At 49.2% G+C, this 23,920-nt stretch overlaps 1 protein-coding gene across 1 annotated transcript in view; it reads left to right on the top strand.

The window, feature by feature from the left end:
- Positions 1-23,920, top strand: part of MDGA1 (MAM domain containing glycosylphosphatidylinositol anchor 1) — a 195,964-nt gene that overhangs the window by 149,010 nt on the left and 23,034 nt on the right. Inside the window, exons 11-14 of the mRNA XM_026649667.1 lie at positions 8,824-9,001; positions 10,151-10,174; positions 18,749-18,901; positions 20,612-20,746. Coding sequence (XP_026505452.1) covers positions 8,824-9,001; positions 10,151-10,174; positions 18,749-18,901; positions 20,612-20,746 — 490 coding nt within the window. The remainder of the gene's footprint in view (positions 1-8,823; positions 9,002-10,150; positions 10,175-18,748; positions 18,902-20,611; positions 20,747-23,920) is intronic.

A 23,920-nucleotide genomic window follows, 5' to 3' on the forward strand; every position in this document is an offset into this window, starting at 1 on the left:
GCCGTTCTTAATTGACTACCGTTGCAAAGAGGCTGTCACAGAGGCAGCGCTGGCTGCTGGGGGTTATTTACTCAGCACTGTTGCTGATGCTTTTTTTCTTCTTCTTCTTCTTCCAAGCCCCTTTGAGCAGCCTGTTCCCCAGCAGGCAGGAGGAATTACAGGCCTCACACTCTCCTGACCCCAGCTCTGTTATCATTCCTGTCTGTGCTCGATAGAGATCAGCTCAGGAGAGCCCAACTGCCTACTCCTAACAGGATCACTACCAGCAGGGCAGCTCCAAAGGCTGCTGGCTCCTAACAATCCAGTGGGGAGAGGTGGGCAGCTTACCACATCACACACGTGTGCGTATGCCTGAGAGAGACGGTTTGTCTACATGGCTGTGTGTGAGAGAGAGAGAGAGAGACTGAGACTGGGTCGGGGAGGGAACGAGACTGAATGATGTCTGTGTGCCGGTGGTTTTGCACCAGCTTGTGTTTACGCATCTATCTTCTCTCCCTTCATTCCCTACACAGGGGCCCTTGTGATTGGAGATGGGAGTTGGGAGATCTTTTCCCAATACCCTGGCTATGTGCTCAGCCGATGATCGTGTGCACGCAGCCACCCGCTCTTCATTTGCTGTCTAGGAAGGAACGTCCAGGAGAATTAGAATGATTTAAAGAACAGAGACAAGAGATAAAGAGTTGCGAGAGGAGATATAGGAGAGCAGGGCTAGTGCTCACGCTCCAAGCTGAGACGTAGCAGGAGCTGGGACAAATAAGGACAGAGAGTGGCAGGAATGAGTAATGACTCTGGGAATCATGATGCTCGTGGTTGTTTGTGTCCCTTTGCTCTAATCTGCTTGTCATGTATTCTGCAAAATTTTAATATACTTTTTTTTTTCTCGTCGGTTGTGATAATCCCTCTGAGGCTTGGGACTGAAACTGGTTTCCTTACTGCTTGCTTGTTTCTCCATCACACACACGCTGCTGGTTTCTTAATAGAAGATTGCTTGTGAGGCTGCATATACTGCTGTAGGGAGACTCACCAGCACTAGGACGGCTATGTTATTGTAGGATTGCAGGCAAACACTGTGTGTTGTATGGCTTACTGTATTGGTGCACACCCTGGTTTGTTCGTGTAGGGTTGCTCGTGAATCCTGAACCCACACAAATGCTGATTTGTTATTGTAGGGTTGCTCGTGCTGGCTGTCCAGTGCGCGCTGGTGTTTGTTATTACAGAGCCGTGCAAGAATATTGCGATGACTCCCTGACTTGTGATAGGGTTGCTTGTGACTGCTAGGTGAATGCACTCATGTGTTTTGGCAAGGTTCTTCAGAAGTGCCGTGCTGCACAGAAACAGGTGTATTATTGTAGGGCTGCTGGTGTTGGCCAGGAACGCCGTTTTCTTGTTGTAGGATCATTTGTAGCACTTAGCTATTGACAGGCATTTTATTTATTTATTTATTTATTGGTGATTAAAACATAATTTGATTTGAAAAGAAAAGCCCCTATTCCACAATGCCGTGGGCTTTGCAAGCAGAAGAAATAGCAAGGTATGGGCCTCTTGTACTCTACGTGTTCCTGTGTGATTATTTTTATTTTATTTTATTTTTAAAGCAGCTGGGAGGGGTAAGCTAAACCAGCCCAACTCCATGCATCTCAATTTGAGGCCCCTGAACATGGAGTCTATCCTCTCAGTCAGCCTGCCCAATGGCCATGCTGGAAGCAGCACCTTGTAGAAATAGAAGTTAGTGGAGATATACCTATCTCCTAGAACTGGAAGGGACCTTGAAAGGTCATCAAGTCCAGCCCCCTGCCTTCACTAGCAGGACCAAGTACTGATTTTGCCCCAGATCCCTAAGTGGCCCTCTCAAGGATTGAACTCACAACTCTGGGTTTAGAAGGCCAATGCTCAAACCACTGAGCTATCCCTCCCCCTGTAAATGTTAAAGGTACTAGGTCAAGGGACAGGACTGGTTCTTTAGCAGAGGCCAAGCCTGAAGGACCTGCTGACAGTGTGTGATGGTGAAGGATTAGAACTAGGAGACACAGTCCTGGATGCTCTTGTGCAGGCGGGTGTGTGTATGGGTGTGGAGGGGTGGGGTTTGGGTATGTAAAGCTGCCTACAGTGGCTCAAGAGCATGAGTACCGAGTAGGAAAAGAAACCAGAGAGTGAGTTATAAGGTGAAAGCAGATAAAATACACACACAAATGTGTTACTTTTTGAAACATAAGACTGTAATAGAGGCTTCTGTAATAAGCCAGCTCTATATGTCCCTTCATGTTAACCCAGGCTAAGCACTGAGGATCTCTTGTTTATGTGTAGTAAACCTTGCACTTCCCTCCCACCCACCCCCCAAGTTCAAGCAGCACAGAGATACAATTCCTTCTTGTTAAGGGTTTTTATTCCTCCTCCCTTGTGCTCTGAGCTGTGAATTCAGCTGATGGGAGGAATCCTCTTGCAAGACTTGTCTTCGAAGCGGGGAGGGCCGAACAACCATCTTTTGTCCTCTTTCACATCCCACAATCATCTGTCTGGTGTTGATAGACTTTTCCTGTTGGGCAGGATATAACACTTCCTGTTGCAGATCAGCACTTCCTGCTAGTTAGTGTCACTCTCTTGTCTGGTGATTTACACAGTCACAGCGCCTCACAACACAACTTCTCAAATATTACCTTACAATATGGGATGCAGACGTTAGAAGTGAGATTAATTCATCCAGCATCTCGCAAGCGTTCAATAAAGTCTAAACACATTCTTCTACTTCTCGTATCTCTTTCAACAATACTAAGACACGGGTGAGCCGGACTGCTTCCAGCGACGTATTTGTCAGTGTTCAGTGGAGACAGGGGGACCTTGGCATGAGCTGGCATCTGGTCTGCCAGCATCACAGGGCATTCATATGCTTGTGGGGTATTCATGGCTGTGTATGTGTCCACGTGTATATGAATGCAGGAATGTGTGTAAGTGTGTGCACCTGTTTGAGAGTACACACATGTTGATTATGGGGGTGACTTCACCCTTCCCAAGCACTTTGGTGCACCATTCTCCACATGTGCTCTCCCCGCCCCCCACATCAGCCTGCATAATGTCTGCAGCAGGCACTTGGAGGCTGATGGGAATGGTATGTTTTTTCCTCCCTCTCATTGTAAATGGAAGGAGGTGAAGGCAGAGATGAGCCTGTGCGTTGCTCTGGCTCCACTGGCAGCTTCCCGCGCCCGGTGATGAATGAGCTCATTGCTGAGTCTTGCGTGCGCCCCTCCACCGAGGCTTGGGAATTTCTAATAAGGGGGCCAGCCGCGATGCCGGTGTGTGTGTGTTGGTAACGGCACAGAGTGATATTAGGCCACAGCGCTGGGGCAGCATGAGCAAGAGGAGAAAAGAGAGTGGAAGGGAGAGAAAGAGCCAGAGCAGCATGGAGTGGAGCACAGATTTAGGGGAGAATGGCGCTGGCAGCATGGCATTGCAATGCAAGAATAACAGAAACTGCTCCCAGATTGCTGTGTGCAGCTGTAACCTGCTCTGCACAGAACTGCTGCTGTCAGTCCCGGGTGGAAGCACTCCTGAGAGCTGGATCTGGCCTCAGCCCTACTATTGTCGGCTGGGCCTGAGCTGGTCATTGCTACCAAGCGCCTGCTCCTGGCTTACAGAGCAAATGGGTGGCTGAGGCTGCCTGGAACCAGCCCTTGGTCTCGCTCACGCTGCAATTTCACACTTTAAATTGTGCCTTTACCAGTGGCCATGGCCCCTCCCCTCCTTTGTAGCAAATTTGGGTTTGTGCTGCCGCTGACGCATAGACACCCGCATTTCCAAAAACGGTGCCGGGTCAATTCTGCAAAGATCCCAGTCTGTGGGGACTACAGAGAGGGTGAGTTATGGGGCTGCAGGAGGTAGGAGGCGATCCCTGGAAGGAGTGGGCTCCACTCATCCCAGACTGCATGAGGGCCAGAGGGAGGCTGAAAGGAGAGCGGCTCAGTAATTGCTCAACTGAGGAGGGAGGGGGCCTCCCATTCTTGCCAATCACCCCAGGACATCGAGGGGGACGTCTCTTGCCGGGGTGGGTTTTTGAAAACTCAGGATCATTGGCGGGGAAGCTAGTGGCCCCCGCCCCCACCCCCACCCAGAGCACCTCCGGACAATCCTAGCAAGCTGCAGCAGCTCTGGGCTGCTCTCTTTGATCTACCCCTGTAACACTTATGTCGCCTGTGCGAAATGAGCTGATCGGTGCCTGTGAAACTGAATGTGGATGAAATGACCAGGGCTCTATAGCAATTGCTCTAAAGGCCGATAGAACTGCCTGTGACCCCCCAGCTGTAGGAATTTTGAAGCATTCTGTAGATGTCTCCCAGGGTATTCTATTAAAAGTCTATAGGACCCTGCTGCTGGGTCAGCCCAGTTCCCAGGGAACAGGGGTCCGCAGCCTGAGAACTGCCACCACATTTTGGCACTAGTTGGCCCCACTGTGAACAGTCTCAACAGAGGAACCAAAGTCTGAGTGGGCCATGGAGAGTGAGTTCCCCTCTCATGCCTAGCGAGGGCCATAGGTGCTGGAACAAGGGGTGCTGGGGGGGTTTCCGCAACCCCTGGCTTGAAGCGGTTTCCATCCTATACAGGGTTTACACTTTGGTTCAATGGCACCCCCACTATACAAATTGTTCCAGCCCCCCTGGCGAGGGCCCCTCCAGGGCCGGGGCATGTTGGTGGGGCAGTGTGGGGAAAGAGAAAGTATTTTTAAGTGCATTTCAAACAGCTGAGTAAAGCAAACAGGCCCCTGTGCCCCTGTTTGCCTCCCCTCCCTCTCATGTCTAGGGAAAAGTGAAGAACTCCAAACACCTCAGATATCACCGGCTGACATCCTCTGTGCTTTGATCGCACCAGGCCTCACAAGGCCGGACTGGTTCTGCCGTTGGATATGAACCCCTCAAGGACAGCCTGGGTGCTGCAGGAAGTGGTGCTGGTGATTTAGTAGGGGGTGGGCTCTACTGCAAGTCAATGCCCAACCCAGTAGAGAGCCATGCAGTTCGGACCCCATCCCCACCCACTGACTAGCCAAAGTGCCCTGGTGTTTTCATGGCTTTAGCTTTAGGCTTCTCTCCAGTCCTGCCTTTCTATTTGTTTCTCTACCAAGGGGAATGGCTAGAACAGGGAAATGATCCCTGGCTCCTGACCACCTTCTCCTGGCTGGCTGTGTCTGCCCAGTGCCCAGGGACTGAGGCAGGTGAATACATGAGCCTTAAAGGAGGGGCTGGCCCTAGCCTTTGGATCAGGCTCCCCCTATCAAAGAGCCCCAGCTCAGGACTGTAATTATCTTTCCATTTTGGCATCATCCATCCCCCTGCCTCTGGCTCATGAGCTGCCCTTGCTTCCATGGAATTGCTGGGGTGGCACTAACCAGGGCACATGGGGTCGCTGCCACTGGGAGCTGGGTACGCTGCAGCCTGGCAGAGCACACATGAGAGGTGCTGACAGACGGGCGGGCTGAGCTGTAGGGATCAGTCCCCAGTGTGCTCATGTGCAGATGTGCCACTGCTAATGCAAATGGATCCTGACAGCATCCAGGTCACGCTTTATTGCTACCCCGGTCCTGCCTCTGACACAAGAGAAGCCTTACACACGAGGGAATCGAAATGGGGCTTTGTACCTGCAACAATTCCAGCAGCTTAGCAGGATTGTGCAATGATCAGTCTTCCAAATGTTCATTTGGGAGCTGTGGCCAAACAACCTGAGGTGAAGGAACTAGGTCTTAGCTACCCCAGGAGTGCACCGGGCTCTGGCATAAGGACACTCTGGTGGTAGCCACTGTTTTGAATTCTATGAGTGCATTCAGTGTCTGTCAGTGAGGGGCTGGAACCTGATAGAGAAGGGAGTGTGTATGCCGTCTCTCCCAACAGCTCTGCTAATGCAATCCTCACCAGCAGCCCCCTTTGCTGTTCCAGTGCTGGCTCCCAGACACACAGCTCTGCCGCAGCCCCTCAACAGGGCCAGAGTAACCCATTACTGGGCCCTAGGCAAACATTCACTTCTGGACTCCTACCTTGTTGGAGAAAGCAGCAGTTTGTTTACCCAGTGCCCTCCTCCGTCCTTGGCTCCGTTGGGCATGGCACAGTGTGGCTCAGCTGGGTGTTAGGACTTCCTCTGCCAGCCCAGCCCCTGGGGCCGATATGTGCACACGCTGAAAGAACTTAAAGTGAGCGGCGTTGCAGCCTGAAGCACGGGGTCACAATGCCGCTCAGCTTTGGCCTGGCTAACCCCTTGTCATGATGGAGAAACGTCCGGGCCAGATTTGAGTGGTGGTGTGACCCAATGCTCCAGCTCGCAATACCATTCACTCAAGTATGTGAAGTTCTTTCAGGCCAGGGGCAAACCCACATTGGTTTTAAAAAATAATCGGGGCCTTAGTCATGTGCCTCGTTTGCCTACGTGTTAATCTTATCCTGCCCCTCAATCCTGACCCATGGGTCCCCATTCTCTCCCCTGACCTTCTAAGCTGGGTGCTTTGCCCATATATTTTGGCCCCAGCCTACCCTACCCACTTCCACCCCTCCGCTATTCCAGTCCAATCAATTCAAAATTAAAGCTGAATAGGTAGGCTGAATATCAGGTTGCGGGATAGTCAATCAAAGGAAGTGGAGGAAGCTCCATTGCTTGGGACATTGCACACCGGCCTGGGCAAGGCAGTGTTGAAGAGACTATAAGCAGGGCCCCATGTTCTCTGCAGCACAATGGGATCAAATATTGTGGCTAAGGGCTCTCCTAAATTCTGCAGCAAGAATCCCTAAATTCACTAACGTTGCTGAGCAATGTAATGTATTTCCATGACATACCCTCCATTCCCACCCCTCTGACACCCAAACACACACCTCTATGACTCATCATTGAAAACACTCAATGATAGATCATTCACCAGTGATCGTTTTCAGCAACAGGCATTTTTGACAATGGACTTTTTTGCTCATTTCTCCAGAGAGCCCAGCACTCTGGGCCGCCCTCAGCAGTCATGATGTTGTCTAGACAGCCTGATTTACTCTCCCGTCCATGATCATTGCAGGGACCATCCTACCAATATGACTCTCAGGTCTCTGCTGGACATGTCCATACCAACGTAGCCTAGCCTCACCCAACTTCTCTGCAGTTGGGCTAACCTGGATTAGGCCCCTCCCAACCTCATTTCATTTCTTATCACAGAGCATCCAACTATTTGACCATCTCAACATCTTCATTTCTGTGGTTGAGAGCACACACTGATTTCATGTCTTGTGGCTGGCCAGGTCTCTGTTCCATGCATTCAGATGGGTCGAATTACAGTTTTGTACACTCTGCCTTTTAACTTTACTGGTATCTTTGTATCACAGAGAACTGGGGTCAGCTCCTGCATTTGCACCAAGCAGCTTTGGTACGATGCCAGGCATCACTCAGGAGAACACCATTGTCTGCAACCATTGATCCTAGCTATTTCAATTCTTCCACTCTTCTAAGCTCTCTGCCTGTGCTATCCTTTATGGTAGGTCCTCCTTCCTCAGCCTTACCAATGCTCACACTAAGTCCTGCCTACTGAAAACGGTGTTGGTTTGCAGGGTCTCGCAGTCTTCAGCACATATCACTAAGTTATCAGCGAATAGCATTTTCCAAGGCAGTTCCCTTCCGGGATTCTCACTTATCTCAGCCAGGAGAGCCGCAAACAAAAAAGGACTCAATGCAGACCCTGGTGCAGGCCAATGTTTACTGGAAATTCTCTCCCGTCACCCCATTTGGTTTTTGACTACAGTACTCACTCCATCATACATATCCTGGATAAGATAGACGTATCCTTCCAGTACACATCTCCATCACAAACTAATTCTTTTAGTATATGATCATATCCCTTCTCCAAGTCCATGCAAACCAGGACCAGTTGCCATCTCTTTTCTCTGACCTTCTCCATTGGGATTCATAGAGCAAATATGGCATCAACTATGCTCCTTTCCATCATAAAGCCATGCTGACCCTTCCAAATTTCAACTGTTTCTCATGGATGCTTTTCAGTAATCTTATGCCACACCTTCATAGCAGGTGATGTCCACTTAAATGGGTGATAATTAACACACACTGTAATATCTCCTTTATTTTTAAACATGGGCACCACAAAGGTTTTACATCATTCATCCAGCATTTTCTCTTTCTTAAGAATATCATGGAATGGACTTGTAAAATCCTTGAAGCCGTCCCTTCCCAGTGACTTCAGCACATCCAGACTTCATCTGGTCCAGGTGCTTTCTCCTTTTTCATTTTCCTACGTGTCTCTACAACTTCTTCTTCCTTTATGGAGGAAGAAGGGAAACTCTTATTTCAAACCCAGGGTGTGGGGCTTGAACAGCTGACCTGTACTGCTTGTCCAATAGATATGCTCATGTGAACTGATGCCCAGTGCGCCTGGCTGCAGCAACTCAATGGAATATGCAGCAAAAATGCTAAGTTCTGTGCTACGTTGTGGAAAGGCCATATTCCATGTGCATGGAGTTATGGAGTCTATGGACCCTGACTGAGAAAAATGGGGCAATTCTCCTCAGAACCATTGTTTCAGGTTTTCTGTCGCATTTTCGAGGTTATCTTCCCACCCGTAAGGGCTAGAAGTTTTGTTTCTTTTAAATGAAAGCTGAGACTCTGGAGCACAGTTCTGTGACAAGGAGTGACTTCTACAGCCAATTTCATGGCAGTAGATTACACAGGGCCTTGACTATAAAGAGCATTCCTGCCTGGCTGTGAGGGAACGGAGGCCTGGTCTGGTTGGCCCACAGAGCCTTTCAGACTCTCATTTTCAGGCTGCTAACACTGATTCCATGGGATCTAATTTTTTTTTCCTTGCAGCTGAATCAGAGGAACACTGTCCAAACGTTCATTCCTGTGAAGAAGATGGAGAAAGGCCTGCTGCTGGAGCACATCCTGCGCAACCTGAAGGTTCCTCAGAGCTATGAGGTTCGCCTGACGCCCATCACCAACTTTGGGGCTGGTGATATGGCTGCCCGCATCATCCGGTACATGGAACGTAGGTATCTTCCCCCTACATCCCACCCAAGAGAGCAGGGGCAGGGTCCCCTTCAGCGTTGGGTTGTTGGGTTGTGATTACAGGAGGGAGTCTCAGGGTGATGCAGTGTTGTGGTGACGCAGTGCCATCACTGCCCTTTGGCCAGGGCTCTGCAGCCTTCCTCACCATGGGACCCCATGCAAAGACTTTGGGTAGCGGGCCAAATTCATTTTACATGATGTTATGTTCTTTGCTTTCCAGCCACACACAGCCCAGTGTTCCCAGTCACGCTACATGGCCGCTTTGCTGCTGGATGAGATTAGGCTCCTCTGTTCATGTTAGGGCACAAGCCATGGGCATTGTGTTGTAGCCAGACTGACCACAAAGGAGAGAGAATCTGGGGGGCCTTGGAGCAGTTCATTCCACAGCTCTTTTCGTAGCTAAGCCAATGTGTTGTAGCTGTGTTCTAACTCCTGTAGAGCGCAGGGCCCTCTCCCTGATCCTGCAGATCACTGGCCATACACCCAGCTCCCTGCTCCCACACCACATTCCTGCAGGACACTTTGATATGCTGTCAGATAATTGCCCTCTCAGTTTCACTCAGGAGTTTGGGCCCCACCAGTTCAGCATGTAAGACCCACCTATTCCATTTCCATGTGATTTTGCACAACCCTCCATTCCCATGGGGTGACTATTGTGCCTCAGTTTCCCCATAGATTCCAGTCCCCTTTAGTTGCACACCAGCACCTAGACCCTATTGATTTCCTGCAGAGTGGCAGATCCTATTCTAAGGGCTACCTCAGTTTTCCACCAGGTATGAAGCTGTCTTGATTTCCCTGCTGGATACCAGCCTTCCCATCCTATAAAGGGATCTGCTTGGATAGCCCTGCATAGACACTAGATCCAGGGACTTGCGCTGAACAAAAGGTTTGTGTCTGGGGTTCTGTCTGCATTTTGAAAATAGAACTGTGAACCCACAAACTCAGGACCTTGGTGTGTCCCAAACACAGGGATTCTCCCATTTGGAACTCAGGGGCTGTGGAGTGGCTGTGCGTGATTTGGGCATTAGTCACATTTCTCAAAGTGTTTCTTTTTTGTTCAGGTTTTGATTTTTTTCCTTGGGAAACAAATGCTGTTCTAAACCCTTTTGTTTTCTGTTTCCTTTCCCAGCGATTAACTATCCCAACCCGGCAGGTAAGCAACGAGGCCTCCGGTTTTATTTTTGACTATACTGAGTGATACCTGCCGGAGCAGCCACAGGCAACTACCAGACTTGCCAGAGAGAATGGGGAGGTGCAGCCATGCCAGGGGTGCTGGGTGGCACAGGTGGCTTTGCCAGTTCCATTCCCCTAAAACAGCATGAAATTTACAAGCACTGAAAATTTCCTCCACCACCAAGTGCTCTTTGTTGTAACCTTTCATGTCGACAGGAGAAATACACCAAAGAAACGCACCCCACTTACACCTGCTGTACATATGACCTCCAACACAGCTCTCCTAACTTTAGCAACATGCTCCTATCAAGAGGGGCATCAGCAACTCAGCATTGTCCCAACAATGTCTGGCTTTTTCAAAATAACCCGTCTGGTCTGAATTGGGAAGGGAGCTGCCTGATACCCCTGCGGGATGTTGGAGAATGTTTTCCAGCATGGATCTTCTTCCCCTGCAAACACCCACACCCCCATTCCTTAGTCTCCTTTCCCAGCATTGTTCTTTTGCCCAGTCATTGCTCTTCTGGTTATTCCCTCTGAGGGATACACTTCCAGCCCAAAGCTTTATGGACTGGCTGCAGGGCCTGATTTTTCTTAGGTACTGAGCACCCATAGCGCCCATCGACTTTGAGATGAGAGTCCTCAGCATCTCTGAATAATCGGGCCTGGGTGTTTAACAGGAATAGGATGGTGCCCAGAGTTCTTGAGAGAGGATTGTTTAGGGTGGTCCCAGAGGGTTAGAACTAGTGGTGGAATCATCTCCTCTGGGTGAGGGTGGAAGCCCCACTGGCTGAATCACGGGAAACTTGGCAAGGTAAATAAGGCAGAGGTTCCCATGTTGACAGAGCACTGACTGGTGGTCCACAGAGAGCAGGCTGGTCCCATAGTGCTGGCTCCTCCTCCTTGTTTCCAGCTGCCAAATTGAATGAAACAACTTTGAAAACATATATTCAGTATTTTCCTAATGTTCCTTTTCCATGTAAGCAAGTACTGTAGCTGCTACAGGGATGCTGTGATGGTGGCTGGGAGGAGAGGGAGGAGTCTAGGCAATGGCGGCTGGGACGGGAGGCAGCCAGGAGACATTCTCTCAAACAAGGTGTGGTCCACACTCTGAAGAGGTTTTTGAGCCCCTGCGCTAGGGAGTTTGCTGTAGGAAAAGGTTTTGCTCTAGCTAGGGGCAATAGCTTCCTATCTAGTCATGAGGCTTTTCTGTCTGTAATTCGTATGATTCTGGGACTTCCCTCCTACTAGCATGTCCCTTCCCCCACGCTGCAACGTGGCACCTCAAGTGTCCCATGTGCCTCCGATTCCCACAAATCTTGAGTGAGGGCTGCACTTTGGCCCCTTCTCCCAGCTCCTTGCCTTCTCTGGTGAAGACCCACTGGGAAACATTAAACAAATTGCCAGGGTCCTGTATTCTGTGCGTCCAGAACACGTTCCCTTCTGCACCTGGCCTGGGGAGAGACCCCCATCTCAGTGAATAGGAGAAATCTTTCCTTTTGCCACTTCTTTTCATTTCCACATAACTCTCGGGAAATCCTGTGAGGACCCCTATCCCAAGAGTGACCATGTCCTTGGGCACTTGAGAAGTGGGGCCTCCAAAATCTGACATTTTGGCTGCTTGACAAAGGCCACAAGACTAAAACAAAACTGATGCAAATGGGTTCGGTTGCAGCCCCCCTTATATTTCGATACAGGGGAACAGTCGCAGGTCCCACATGCTGTGCTCCATCTTGAGGCAAGCTGCACTGAACGCTGGGAGCTATGTGCTGCTCCTTGTGGGTCCTGCCCACCGCATGAAAGTTGTGAGAACAACTGCATTGTCGTTGCTTTGGCCATCCCCGCTTTATAGCAACGTCCCTTCCCTTCAGACCTGCTGGCCAGCAAGATATGGTCACGAAGGCTGCTGGCTTTGTGTCCATGCTGCAAAGTTAATAACCCAGAATGGCACCCCACCCTTTGGAGCTGCTGGCTCCACAGGTCATCAGAGTGTGTCTCTCTGCCCTTAACTCTCCTTCCTTCCACTTTGAATTCCCTCCCGAATGCTCAGCTCTCTGGAGCAAAAGGCAAAGATGAGATGATTAATGCCCATGGCAGCCTGATCCAGGGCACACATAATGGTGATTAATTTACAGACTCGGAGTGTCGCTTAATATAATTATTTCTTCATGCATAGTCTCTTCTGGCCTAATAAGATGTTAATGATGTTGGGCCATGCATGCATGTGGCATGGTTACAGTTGTAAGTGCAGCAGCGATCCAAAGGGAGGGGACGGGATGCTTAACTTTCATGCACTTTGAGGTTAGAGACAGGAGTGACAATAACCAGTAAAAATATATCCAACTCTAAGAAGTTAAGTGATGCCTTCTGTTGTTTTACTGGATCCCTGACTCCTTGTGGTCAGTAAACATCTCTTGGCACTTACTGCAAGAGTAAAAGTGTTTACCCAGGGCCAAATTCCAGCTCGGGTGAGTCTGTTCTTTCTCCCAGAACTCCCCCTGCTGGTTCAGTTGGTTACAATCTTCACTTCCTATTCTAAACTCTTGTGCAGAACTTGTGTGTGCAGTCAAACAGCTGCCGTGTTCCACTCCAGAAGTGGTGGGTGAAATGATTTCCCCGTATGTCCAGTCTAGCATTCTGACATCCTTGGAAATGATGTGTGGTGAAATATAAGAGATTATTGTTTTCTCTGCCACAGGTCATTCCCTTCCTGAGCAGGAGCAGTGTTCCCGTCTCACTGCACATCGTGCTAACGTGATCGGTCATCTATTGCACGTGATAGAGGGTGATCAGCCCATGGGATTTACCATGCCTGAATAGACCTAAGGAGATTCATCCAGTCCATTGTTTGCGCCTAGTGCTTCTAGCCCTGCCTCTGACAATGGTCAATGGCAGATGCTCCAGAGAAAGTTGAACTTCCTCCCCTACTGTGAATGTGGGGGAGTGAGAAATGAGTTGAGTGGTTAGAGCATGTATCTGAGATTCAGGATTCTCGAGTTCTATGCCCAGCCCTGGGAAAGGAGTATGTGTGCCTAGTGGCTCGAGCACTGGACTGAAGTTGGAGACTCCTGTTTCTATTCCCTGCTCTGTCATTGGCTCTTTATGCAATGAGTGCAAATCAGGCTGTATGTCGTGCTCGGTCTTAATTTCCCCGCCTGTAATATGGGGATAATGATTACGTATCTCCCCGGGGTGTTCTGAAGCTCAGTGAATGAATGTTTATAAAGCACTTTGAGATCCTTAGGTGGAATGCATTATGGGTCTAATAATAGTGAACACTCTTATATAGTGCTCTTCATCCTTGAGTCCCAAAGCACTTTACAAAAGGGGATTAAGCATCACTGTCCTCATTGTACAGCTGGGGAAACTGACACACCAAGGGGAAGTGTCTTGTCTATAGTCACACAGGAAGTCAGTGGTAGAGTGGGGATAAAACCCACCTCTCCTGTAGCCCAGTGCCATGTCTTAGCCATCAAATCACAATAATAATGAGTGCAGGTACCCCTAAGTGTGCAATATGTAACAATCACTATCTGGCTCCCATAGTCTGTAACTGGGAATAGCTTCCTTCTTTAGGTGCACCACGGCCTGAATATCCGGGCTGGGACTGGCTCCCCCATGCCTGACGTGAAAACCTCTGTTCCATTTTTCTAAAAGGGGAAAAGCCTAGAAATGCTAAGAGCCATGGCAGAGGATCACTCGTGGGTGAGTGCAGGGAGGTGGCTGTGACCAGGGATAAATACCAGGGCAGTTTCAGCCGCAACCACTGCAAAGCACATTGAGGGACTCTGCCAGGTGAAGGAAGAGCTGCCTTTGGGAATCCCGCTCCACCGTGGCTCTGGCAACCCAGAGAAAAGCTTCTGTGTTCAATATTTAACCCAACGGTTTAATATTTAAACAGGGAGGTTCCTTTGCTCTTCTTGTTGCTGAACCAGGATCCCAGCCAGGTGGATGGAATTTGAGGCAGGGTTTGCATCACGCTGCCAGGGTCAGCCATCAGGTTACTGCTGTATTCTCAGCGATGCAGGGGATCATTAAAAGTATTATTGCATAAGAACATAAAAACGGCCTTACTAGGTCAGACCAATGGTCCATCTAGCCCAGTATCCTCTCTTTGATAGTGGCCAGTGCCAGATGCTTCAGAGGGAATGAACAGAACAAGACAATTTTGAATGATCCTTCCCCTGTTGTCCACTCCCAGCTTCTGGCAGTCAGAGGCTTAGGGACACCCAGAGCATGGGATTTTTATCCTTGACCATCTTGGCTAATAGCCATTGAGGCACCTGTCCTCCATGAACTTATCTCGTTCTTTTTTGAACCACGTTATAGTTTTGGCCTGCACAACATCCCCTGGCAATGGGTTCCACAGGTTCACTGTGCACTGTGTGAAGAAATACTTTCTTATATTTGTTTTAAACCTACTGTCTATTCATTTCATTGGGTGAGCCCTAGTGCTTGTGTTATGTGAAGGAGTAAATAACACTTCCTTATTCACTTTCTCCACACCATTTTATAGACTTCGACCCCCCCCCCCCCAGTTGTCTGTTTTCTAAGTTGAACAGTCCCAGTCTTTTTAATCTCTCCTCCTATGGTGGACATAGAGCTGTGTCCTCACCAGCACCCCCAAGTCCTTCAGGGTGTCCCCACAATTCAAATGCTGTTCCTTTCCATGTTTTCAGTGTGTCACACACCAGCCTGCCTGCTCAGTCACTCTGAGTGGGAAGTGTGTTTTGGGTAATGACACGCAAATGAGGACACCATGCATTCAGCGAACCACAACCAGCAGCCTGTGAACTGTAGTTGGGACTACCCAGGGGCTAAACCATGGCAAGTATTTCACTCTGGCAGGGCTGATTCTGCTGGTACAGGAGCTGGGCCTGGTGGAGGTGAAGCCAGGCGTGCTGGTACAACCTAAACAGATTGGAGGCTGGTGGGTACCAGCCTCCCCTGTCGTGATCTGAAGGTCTCAGCACATCCAGCAGCACAGCAGGCCTGGATCTCAGCCACCTTATTCACATAACCCCCTGGAAAGGACATGGAGCAGCTGCTGTCTCGCTTCTTCCCTTGCCTTTCGGAGCTGGAGACAAACCAGCCATGGAGAACATATGACCGTGATCCCCATGCCTCCAATCTCCCAGGCTCTTGCCAGGGCCAGTCCCCACTTCTCCCTCCTCCTCTTCCAGCTTCAGCTGCAGAGCAGCCCCTGTGCTCAGCGCTACAAAGCAATAGCTAATTTGGATTAAGATGCTAATTAGAAATGAATGGACTGAACTGAGAGCACTTAGCCAGGGTTAATCAGAAGTTAAATGGGCAGCCGAGCTCCCTATGACTGCATTCGGCAGTTTCCTGCTGAGCTCCAGGGGCCTGCATTCAGCAGCAAAACCCAGCTGCCTTGGTCAGTGAACCATTGTGGTTGAGTCCCTCATGGACAGAGCATATGGCGCAGGTGGTAGCGAGGACCGTGTGTAGATACCAATGGATCTCAGAAGAGGTCCATTTCTCTTCCTTTTCACCCTCCCAAGTCTAACATGGTGGGTGCTATCCAGTCCCCATAGCGATGTGCCCTCAAGGAGAGACAGGCATACAGTAGAAAGAGGGGACAACAATTTAGAGCCCCAAGTTCTATACTCTAGATAAGGTCTCCAGAGACACTGACTGAGCCACTGAAATCCACGTAACCCCAGTCTCTCTCCCAGCCAGTTTCTGAAGCAAGCCACATCTGGAATCAAACTTCTTGGGGATACAGGAATTTGGAAACATAGGAACTGATGTAAATGAGAGTTGTGTTTTCACATGCCCTTAAGGGAAATGTGTTGCTGGTGCTTAGTGCTCAGCTTGTGTCCCACAGCCAGGTGCTTGGGGTGGCCAAGGGAGAGGGGCGGCACATGCGGCAATTCGGGGGCGGCAGGTCCCTCACTCCCTCTAGGAGGGAAGGACCTGCTGCTGAACTGCCGCCGCCGATCGCGGCTTTTTTTTTTTTTTTCTTTTTTTTCCCCCCATTTTCCGCCGCCGGTTGGGTTTGGGGCTTTTTTTTTTTTTTTTTTTGCTTGGGGCGGCAGAAATGCTGGAGCCGGCCCTGCCCACAGCAGGGGGATTGCTAGCCTCTGTCAGTTTCTCCTTTTAAACGTGTTGCTTCCCAATTTCATTGGATGCCCCTTGTAGAGCGGAGCTCCTGGTTGAGCTGTCCTGCAGTGGCTTAGGGCAGACTGTTAAGAACCAGGGCACAAACCCCCAATTGGCTGTAAGTGCTAGACTTAGATTTCACCAGACAATTATCAAGTGTAAACGCCTCAGGCACTATAACTTAACATGGAGTCCCAGACAGTCCCCTTGGGTACTCCAGGTAAGCTTGCCTTTGTGATAGATGATCCCTTACACCATGAATCTCACAAATATTCAGGTTACTCCCAATCCCAAAGAATCGGTCACTTACTCCAGGTCAGTTGCACTTTAGCTTGCACACCAAAGACTATGTTTGTAGCCAGTCCTATACTAAACTAACTAAAGATTTATTAACTAGGGAAAGGAAATGAGAGTTATTTACAAGGTTAAAGCCGGTGAACATACCTTTTGAATTTTAAGATTGTAACTCATTTGTGTATGTAACAAGTTTCTATAATAAGCAAGTTTTATATGTCCTTTAGGTCTAACTGAAGCTAAGCAGCTGGGGATCCCTTGCTTGTGCCTAGAAAAACACACACACACACACACACACACACACACACACACCGGAGTCCAAGCAGCAATGAGACATTGTTCCTCAGTGTTAAGGAGTTTTATTCCCTTCCCCCCATCTGCTTTGAGCTGCAAACTCAGCTCATGGGAAGAATTCACTTGCATGACTCATCTTTGTGGGGTGGGCGGGGGAGAGTAAACAACAAAGTCTTTTGTCCTCTTTAATGTTCCACTCCAGTCCTTCTGGTGCTGATGGGCCTTCCTTGTCTGGCAGGACACAACAGCCTCTGTTGGATGCTTGTATTTCACACTAGTTAATGTCTCTCTCCTGTCTGGTATTTACACAGTTACAAAGGCTTACAGTGCAAATACTCAAATATTATTTTGCAATATGGGATACTGATGTTACAAGTGAGATAATGTTTAAATCCTAAACACACTCTTCTACTTCTGATACCTATTTTAACAATACTAAGACACGGGTGAGCCAGACTGATTCTAGCAATATATTTGTCAGTGTTCAGTGGAAACATGGGGACCTTGGCATGAGCTGGCACCTGGTCTGTCAGGGTCACAATCCTGATTTACCTTCTCTGCACCATCCACTTGTGTGTGAGTTTTTATACCTCACTTGTGTTCCCTCCAATTCGCTTCCTCTCTGAACTGAGCAGTCCCAGTCTTATCCAGTTTCCTGACCTATGGATCTCTCTCTCCAGCCTCTAATCATTTTCACCTGCCATCACTGGACCCTGTTCTATTTCTGCTCTTTTTCTTTCGTACATACAGTTCCCATTGACTTCAACAGAATCCCAGTGCAGGCATCCAAGGTCTTTGGTTGGGTGGTTGGGCTTTGATTTCCTTGACCTGGGACCTGTCCTTTATCATAAAAGTTAAAGGTGGAGAAGCCTTGTCAGGTCCCATTTGGTCCACTCCGTGGGAGCCAATGTAACGTCAGGTCTACGGTAGAAGCTTTTGTGGAATATGATTGTCAGTTGGGGGAGGAGGGTGACTTAAAAAAAAAATAATTCTGTACCAGCAAAAGTATCCAGCCAGTTACATTAGCATAAAAGTGCTTTTGCTGGTATAGTTTGTTTCACACCAGGTCTACTCTACAAAGATTTGCTGCTTAACAGTATCAGTTAGGAGTGAGGTGGAAAAATCACTCTCCAACCAACACAGCTGTGCTGGCAAAATCCCCTGTGTAGCTGCAGCTTATATCAGCAAAAGAGTCCTTTGGCCGATGTAGCTTTTATGTCATTCAGGGAAGTGGTTTAACTACACAAGCAAAGGAACTCCTTTGTCAATATAAGTTGTCTCTCCACTAGGGAGCTTTGCTGTTATATCTATTCCTGCAAACCTGTTCTAGAGTAGACCTGGCCTCAGATTCTTCCCTACAGTGCATTTGCTCATGCTTAGTCCAGTCTGGTTTCAAATATCCTGGTGATGGGGCTTCTACGGGGAGATGATTCGACAATCTAGCAGATATCGCTTTCAGGGAACTTTTCTGGTATATTTAGCTTGAATGCTCCTTTTACCCTTCTATAGCTCTGCCCCCATGGAGCACCCTACTGATTCTCCTTTCTCCTTGGTCTTAGTACCCTTATTCCACTGTTGTAGACAATCACATCCTCTACCCAAGCTAGATGTATCTAAGGTGCCACAAGGGCTCCTTGAGTTTTTTAAGCTGATTAAGCTTTCCTCCCTGGTTAGTTCCCTGCCCACCTATCCCTGTGGCGACATGGATTCCTTCTGCACTGACCCAGCATTACAGTGCAGAGTCACAAACACTGACTTGCGCACTCCCCCCAAGTGAAAAAGCCAAACCAGCAGGTTTGGGGCATGGTGAAGCTCAGTAACTGATCAGCCCCTTTTCTGCCCACAGATAACACCTGCCACTTTGAGGACGAGAAGATCTGTGGCTTCATGCAAGACAAGATGGACAACTTTGACTGGACCCGTCAGAATGCCTTGACTCAGAACCCCAAGCGCACTGTCAACACAGGGCCATCCACAGATATCAGTGGCACGGAAGAAGGTATGCAGGCTTCCAGTTTTCCTGTTGCTCAGCTCTGTGCGTATTGAGAGCATGAAGAGCCATTGTACTGTGTCTTGCCAAACCCCTGTCAGGGGCTCCTTAGCCCTCAGCCTCCTGCCTCCCCATCCCCAAGATCCCGAGGATGGAGTGCTGATCTGCTTTCCAGGCACACACGTCTGCTCTGCATGGGGCGCAGGGAGCAGGCTGTTAATTTGCATGCTACTGATTGGCATTAAATACACAATTAAAACGCCCACAACTTTGTTTAAAGGAATAGTGAGAGCTCGTTACCAGCTAATTGCCTGCTGCCAAATGCCCTTGTCCCATCTGATGCTTGTTTTGAAGTCACAGAGGGAGAAGCAAGTAGGAAACTGCTCTAGTACTGAATGTTAGGAATGTCCAAGTTGGTTCCAACCAGATGTTATCTTAAGGAGGGATCCCAGTGAGGCCACCAGCCCACCAAATCTCCTCTGTGCCGCGTCCACTTGGAAGCGGTTTGGGTGAGCCCTTGACAGCTGGGATTATAAGTGTGAATGGTGAGGGTAAGTGCTGAGCACCCTGCTTTGGAACAGCCTCCTTATCTCTGCTTTGTGGTCTCCTCTGATTGCCAAGTCTCTGGGGTACAGTGCAGATGTGGAAGGAGCCCCCTGGCTGGGCAGGGAGCATATTTGCTATTTTAGCCTAGCAGTATTACATTCCTCCTTCTGTAGGAAGGGGGATGAGCACATGGGAAGCACCCATTTACCAGCCAAATAAATTGCTTGTCCTGTAATTGTTCTCCAATATGAAATGGACACCAGTAAAATAAACAGCTGTATTCTAAATCTGTATTGCATTGTAAAGCTGTTCTTCTTCCCTGCATTACTAAGAGTAGGTCTACATTTAAAACACTGCATCAGCGCAGCTGCGCTGCTGTAGCGCTTTAATGAAGACGCTCTGTGCAAACGGGAGAGAGCTCCCCCATGGGCGTAGCTAATCCGCCTCTCCGAGAGACGGTAGCTATGGCAACAGGTGAAGCTCTCGTGCTGACATAGCATTGTCTACACTGGGGGTTAGGTTGCTATAACCATGTTGCTCAGGGGTGTGGATTTTTCACACCGCGGAGTGACATAGTTATACCAATATAGGGCTGTAGTGTAGACCAGTCCTAAGAACCCCTCTGATATTGTTATTTAAAGATCTTGCCATCCAGGGCAAATTTGTTGGAGCTTCTCACTCAGCTGGGCACAGTGAAATTGGAGTGATCAGTTTCACTTTCCTCTCTCTCATCCATTTCACTCCCCAGTTCTCCTCCTGTACAAAGCAGCCAGATTTGGGGTTCCCAGTGCTGCAGGGGAAGGACTTAATTCCCCCCCACCAACAGCCCAAATCCCAAAATTTGAAAAGCATGACCTCTGCCATGCCAGCTCAAACTGCTGACCCATCTAGTTAACTGTCCTGCTGCCACTCCTCAGTATACTCCAGTGGCAGGTGAAAAAACCTGAGCAGGATCAGCAGGGCACAATTGGCCAAGAACATGGTTGAGTGTTTTCAAAGCAAAGACTACTCAGCCAGGAGTGAGAAGAGCAAGCCTGACTCCTTCTCCCAGCATTTCTCTCCATGTCAGAGCCTGCCCTAAATGTTGGTTCTAAGCTGTCAGCATCTCCTTTGAGCTGCAGGGAGGGAGACCTGGTGCATTGCCTTTCCCCACCTTTCCCTCTTGGTCTGTAGGTTATTACATGTTCATTGAGGCCTCCCGGCCCCGGGTGCAAGGAGACAAGGCCCGGCTCATCAGCCCCCTGTACAACATCACCGGCAAGTACTTCTGCGTCTCCTTCTTCTACCACATGTACGGGAAGCACATTGGTGAGTCACCTGAGAAGGGGCAACACTGGCCTGGGGTGGGAATCCCCCATGGGGGAGGGTCTTCCAGCCATGTCTGCTCTGTGATCCTCTGTTATCCTCAAATAGTCCTTTTCCACCCCCCAGTGCAGAGCTGAATGGGGCTGCGAGCCCTGCATTTAAAGCCTTCTCTGACAAGGGCACCAGTTCCCTGCAGTGCCTACCCTGTACCTTGCAGTAGCCCTTCAGCCCCTGAGCCTTTGCCTCCCTACCACACCAGCACCATGCCGCGATCCCCCATGAAACAGGGCTGTGCTCCCGTGATCATCCCCTTCCTGTAGAACACCTGCTCCCCATCACCATCCCCTGCAGCGGCCCCTCACCCCTGCTCTTCTATCCCCTGCGCTGTAGCATAACATCATGCCCTTGCATCTGATCTCTCGTTCTCTCGCCACACCGCAGCCATCCCACAATCCCCCTCATTCCCTCCTTGGCCAGCTGTGGGTGTTCCTGTCTCTCCCCTTGAAACAGCGGGGTGTGATATCATAGGAGAGACTGTGGGCTGGAGGGGTGCAGAGGGAATTATATCAGGGGGGTATTGTCCCTTTGGGGGACATAAGGGGAAAATGGGACTCCGTGGTTGCTGAAGTGGTTTTGGGGTGGAAGCCAGTTCTGACAGGATGACAGATCTGTGGGGGGGGGACTTGTATCCTGAGGCAAAGCTGTTCTGAGGGGGCATCTCCTCCCACCCTGCTCCTCTGACTGCTGAGTTGGAGCCCATGTGCTTAGCAAGCACCATGGAAGAGCCTGGCACACTAATGAGTTTCCATATACAGTCATGGAGTAATTGCTAATTTGTCACCTCTTGATTATAATTTCATTAATTTGAATAATAGATGCACTCTTCCCACAGTGCACCGGGTTATTAATCACCTGCTGGACTGGAGCCTGACTAAAAATCACGGCCCAGACAGGAGTGTGGCCGCCTTCTGGTAAATGAGGTTAATTAACAGCTCTGCCTCAACACCATTGAGGTCAATGGCATGGAATGTACTCCAGGGACCAGTCCCTTACACCATGACTCCTATGTGTGGCAAGGCAGAAGAGGCTGGGGTCCAGGATCTGGGCACTTCCTGCCTGGCTTGGACTATTCTGGTTATGTGGCTGTGAACTGCTTCCCAGCAATGAGGAGGTGAAGGTTGTCCCAGTGGTCACTTAGAAGGTGTCCACCCCTAGACCTTCCATGAGGACTCAGGGATGGTCTAAATCAGTGGTTCTCAACCAGAGGTACACGTACCCTTGGGGGTACGCAGAGATCTTCCAGGGGGTTCATCAACTCATCTAGATATTTGCCTAGTTTTACAACAGGCTACATAAAAAGCACTAGTGAAGTCATTGCAAACTAAAATTTCATACCGACAATGACTTGTTAATATCGCTCTATATACCATACACTGAAATGTAAGTACAATATTTATATTCCAGTCAATTTATTTTATAATGATATGGTAACAATGAGAAGGTAAGCCATTTTTCAGTAATAGTGTGCTGGGACACTTCTGTATTTTTATTTCTGATTTTGTAAGCAAGTAGTTTTTAAGTGAGGTGAAACTTGGGGAACGCAAGACAAATCAGACCCCTGAAAGGGGTCCAGTAGTCTGGAAAGGTTGAGAGCCACTGATCTAGATAATACTTAGTCCTGCCAGGAGTGCAGGGGACTGGACTAGATGACCTCTCGAGGTCCCTTCCAGTCCTACGAGTCTATGATTTTGCCCCGCATTCTCAATGTCATGACGATTCAGCAAGATCTCAATATGCTCGTACTTGCTGTATGAGTGGGCCGGGCTGTGTTGGTGCTTTCAGGGGTAGGTTGTGCTGAATTTACACCCATGTCAGTCCCATTTCACACCGGGATTTTCTGTGCCTGCTGGACTCATCCAATCACTCAATAGAGCTTGGGTCACAACGGGGTACTCGCATGGCTTTGTGCATGGACTCTCCTGACCTCCTCTGATCAGGTCAGCCACAATTGCCTGTTGAGTGAACCAGGAGCTTTTGCTGTGGACTGACCAGTGTATGTTTTTACCCAGCCCTTCTCCAGACATCTTAGAAGGCTTTCCCCCTTCATCAGTCCAGCGCAGAGTGAGACAGACCAGTGGCGGAAGGAGGAGTGGCAGGGAAAAAAGAGATCTCCTCCAGCCTTGCTTAGTTTGGGCATAGGGCATTGTACCTCATACAGGGCACTACAAGAAACCTCTTCTGCAGGACAGGAAAAGACCCTTTTCCCATCGGAAACTTTCAGCACCCACATTTAACATGGTGGTCTGGGTTTGGTTTGGAGGGAGGATGAAATGGATGCAGATGGGAACGGATGCACTGGAGTTCTTTTGCTATTGGCATTTTAACCCTTTCTGCGTTGACTCCAGCTACTAAGAAGCCAGAAAGGCTCCGTGACTCCAGAGACTTGGGAAAACCACTGGGTCCTATTTCCATGTCCCAGCCTCAGGAATCTTTCAGCTTCTGTTCATTTCTCCATTCAGACTCCATCCTCCCTGTCTGGTCCCCGCTCCCCTCTTGCCGCCCAAACGGGCAGTTAAATTTGTGCAAGGTGGCTGGATTGTTTCATGTTAATGGCATGTGATGATTTCCCAGGGTGGGTGCTGCTGAGCTGAGGGTGAATTAATTCTTTAAAATGCAGACTGACTGGATAGAGTCAGAGGGGAAAGAGAATTCTTCTCCCTCTGCCTGTTGGAGCTGTGGCCCATGTGCTGTGGCCCAACAATGCATCCTTCCATAAATCTGAGTTCACGTACTTACCTTCTCTCTGTTTTAGGGTAGTGCCCATCACTGTGGTCTCAAATCATTCTGGCTTCAGTATAATTTGCTGGGACACCAGGGCAAAATCAGTATGTTCCCAGTAAATCAGAGCACCCAGTAACCCTAACACTGCCTCTCTCACCAAATCTTGTTCTGTAAAGTGACCTACCACTAAAGCCTACACTTTGGGGATCAATTTCTCTACTGCTAGCATGAAGCTGACTAGACTTCCAGAGCTGGCATGTCACCAGCTCCTCTTCTCATCCCTCTGGAATCTGACCCAGCATTGGGGATCTCCACTAGCATCCACCACAATTCTTGGACCTGATCCTTCCCTGGATGCTCCTTCAGCAGCCCTCAAGCCTGAGGGCTCTCTGGGCA

Source organism: Terrapene carolina, unplaced genomic scaffold (genome assembly GCF_002925995.2).
Source record: "Terrapene carolina triunguis isolate 2854851 unplaced genomic scaffold, T_m_triunguis-2.0 Scaffold85, whole genome shotgun sequence".
Taxonomy (NCBI): Eukaryota; Metazoa; Chordata; order Testudines; family Emydidae; genus Terrapene; species Terrapene triunguis.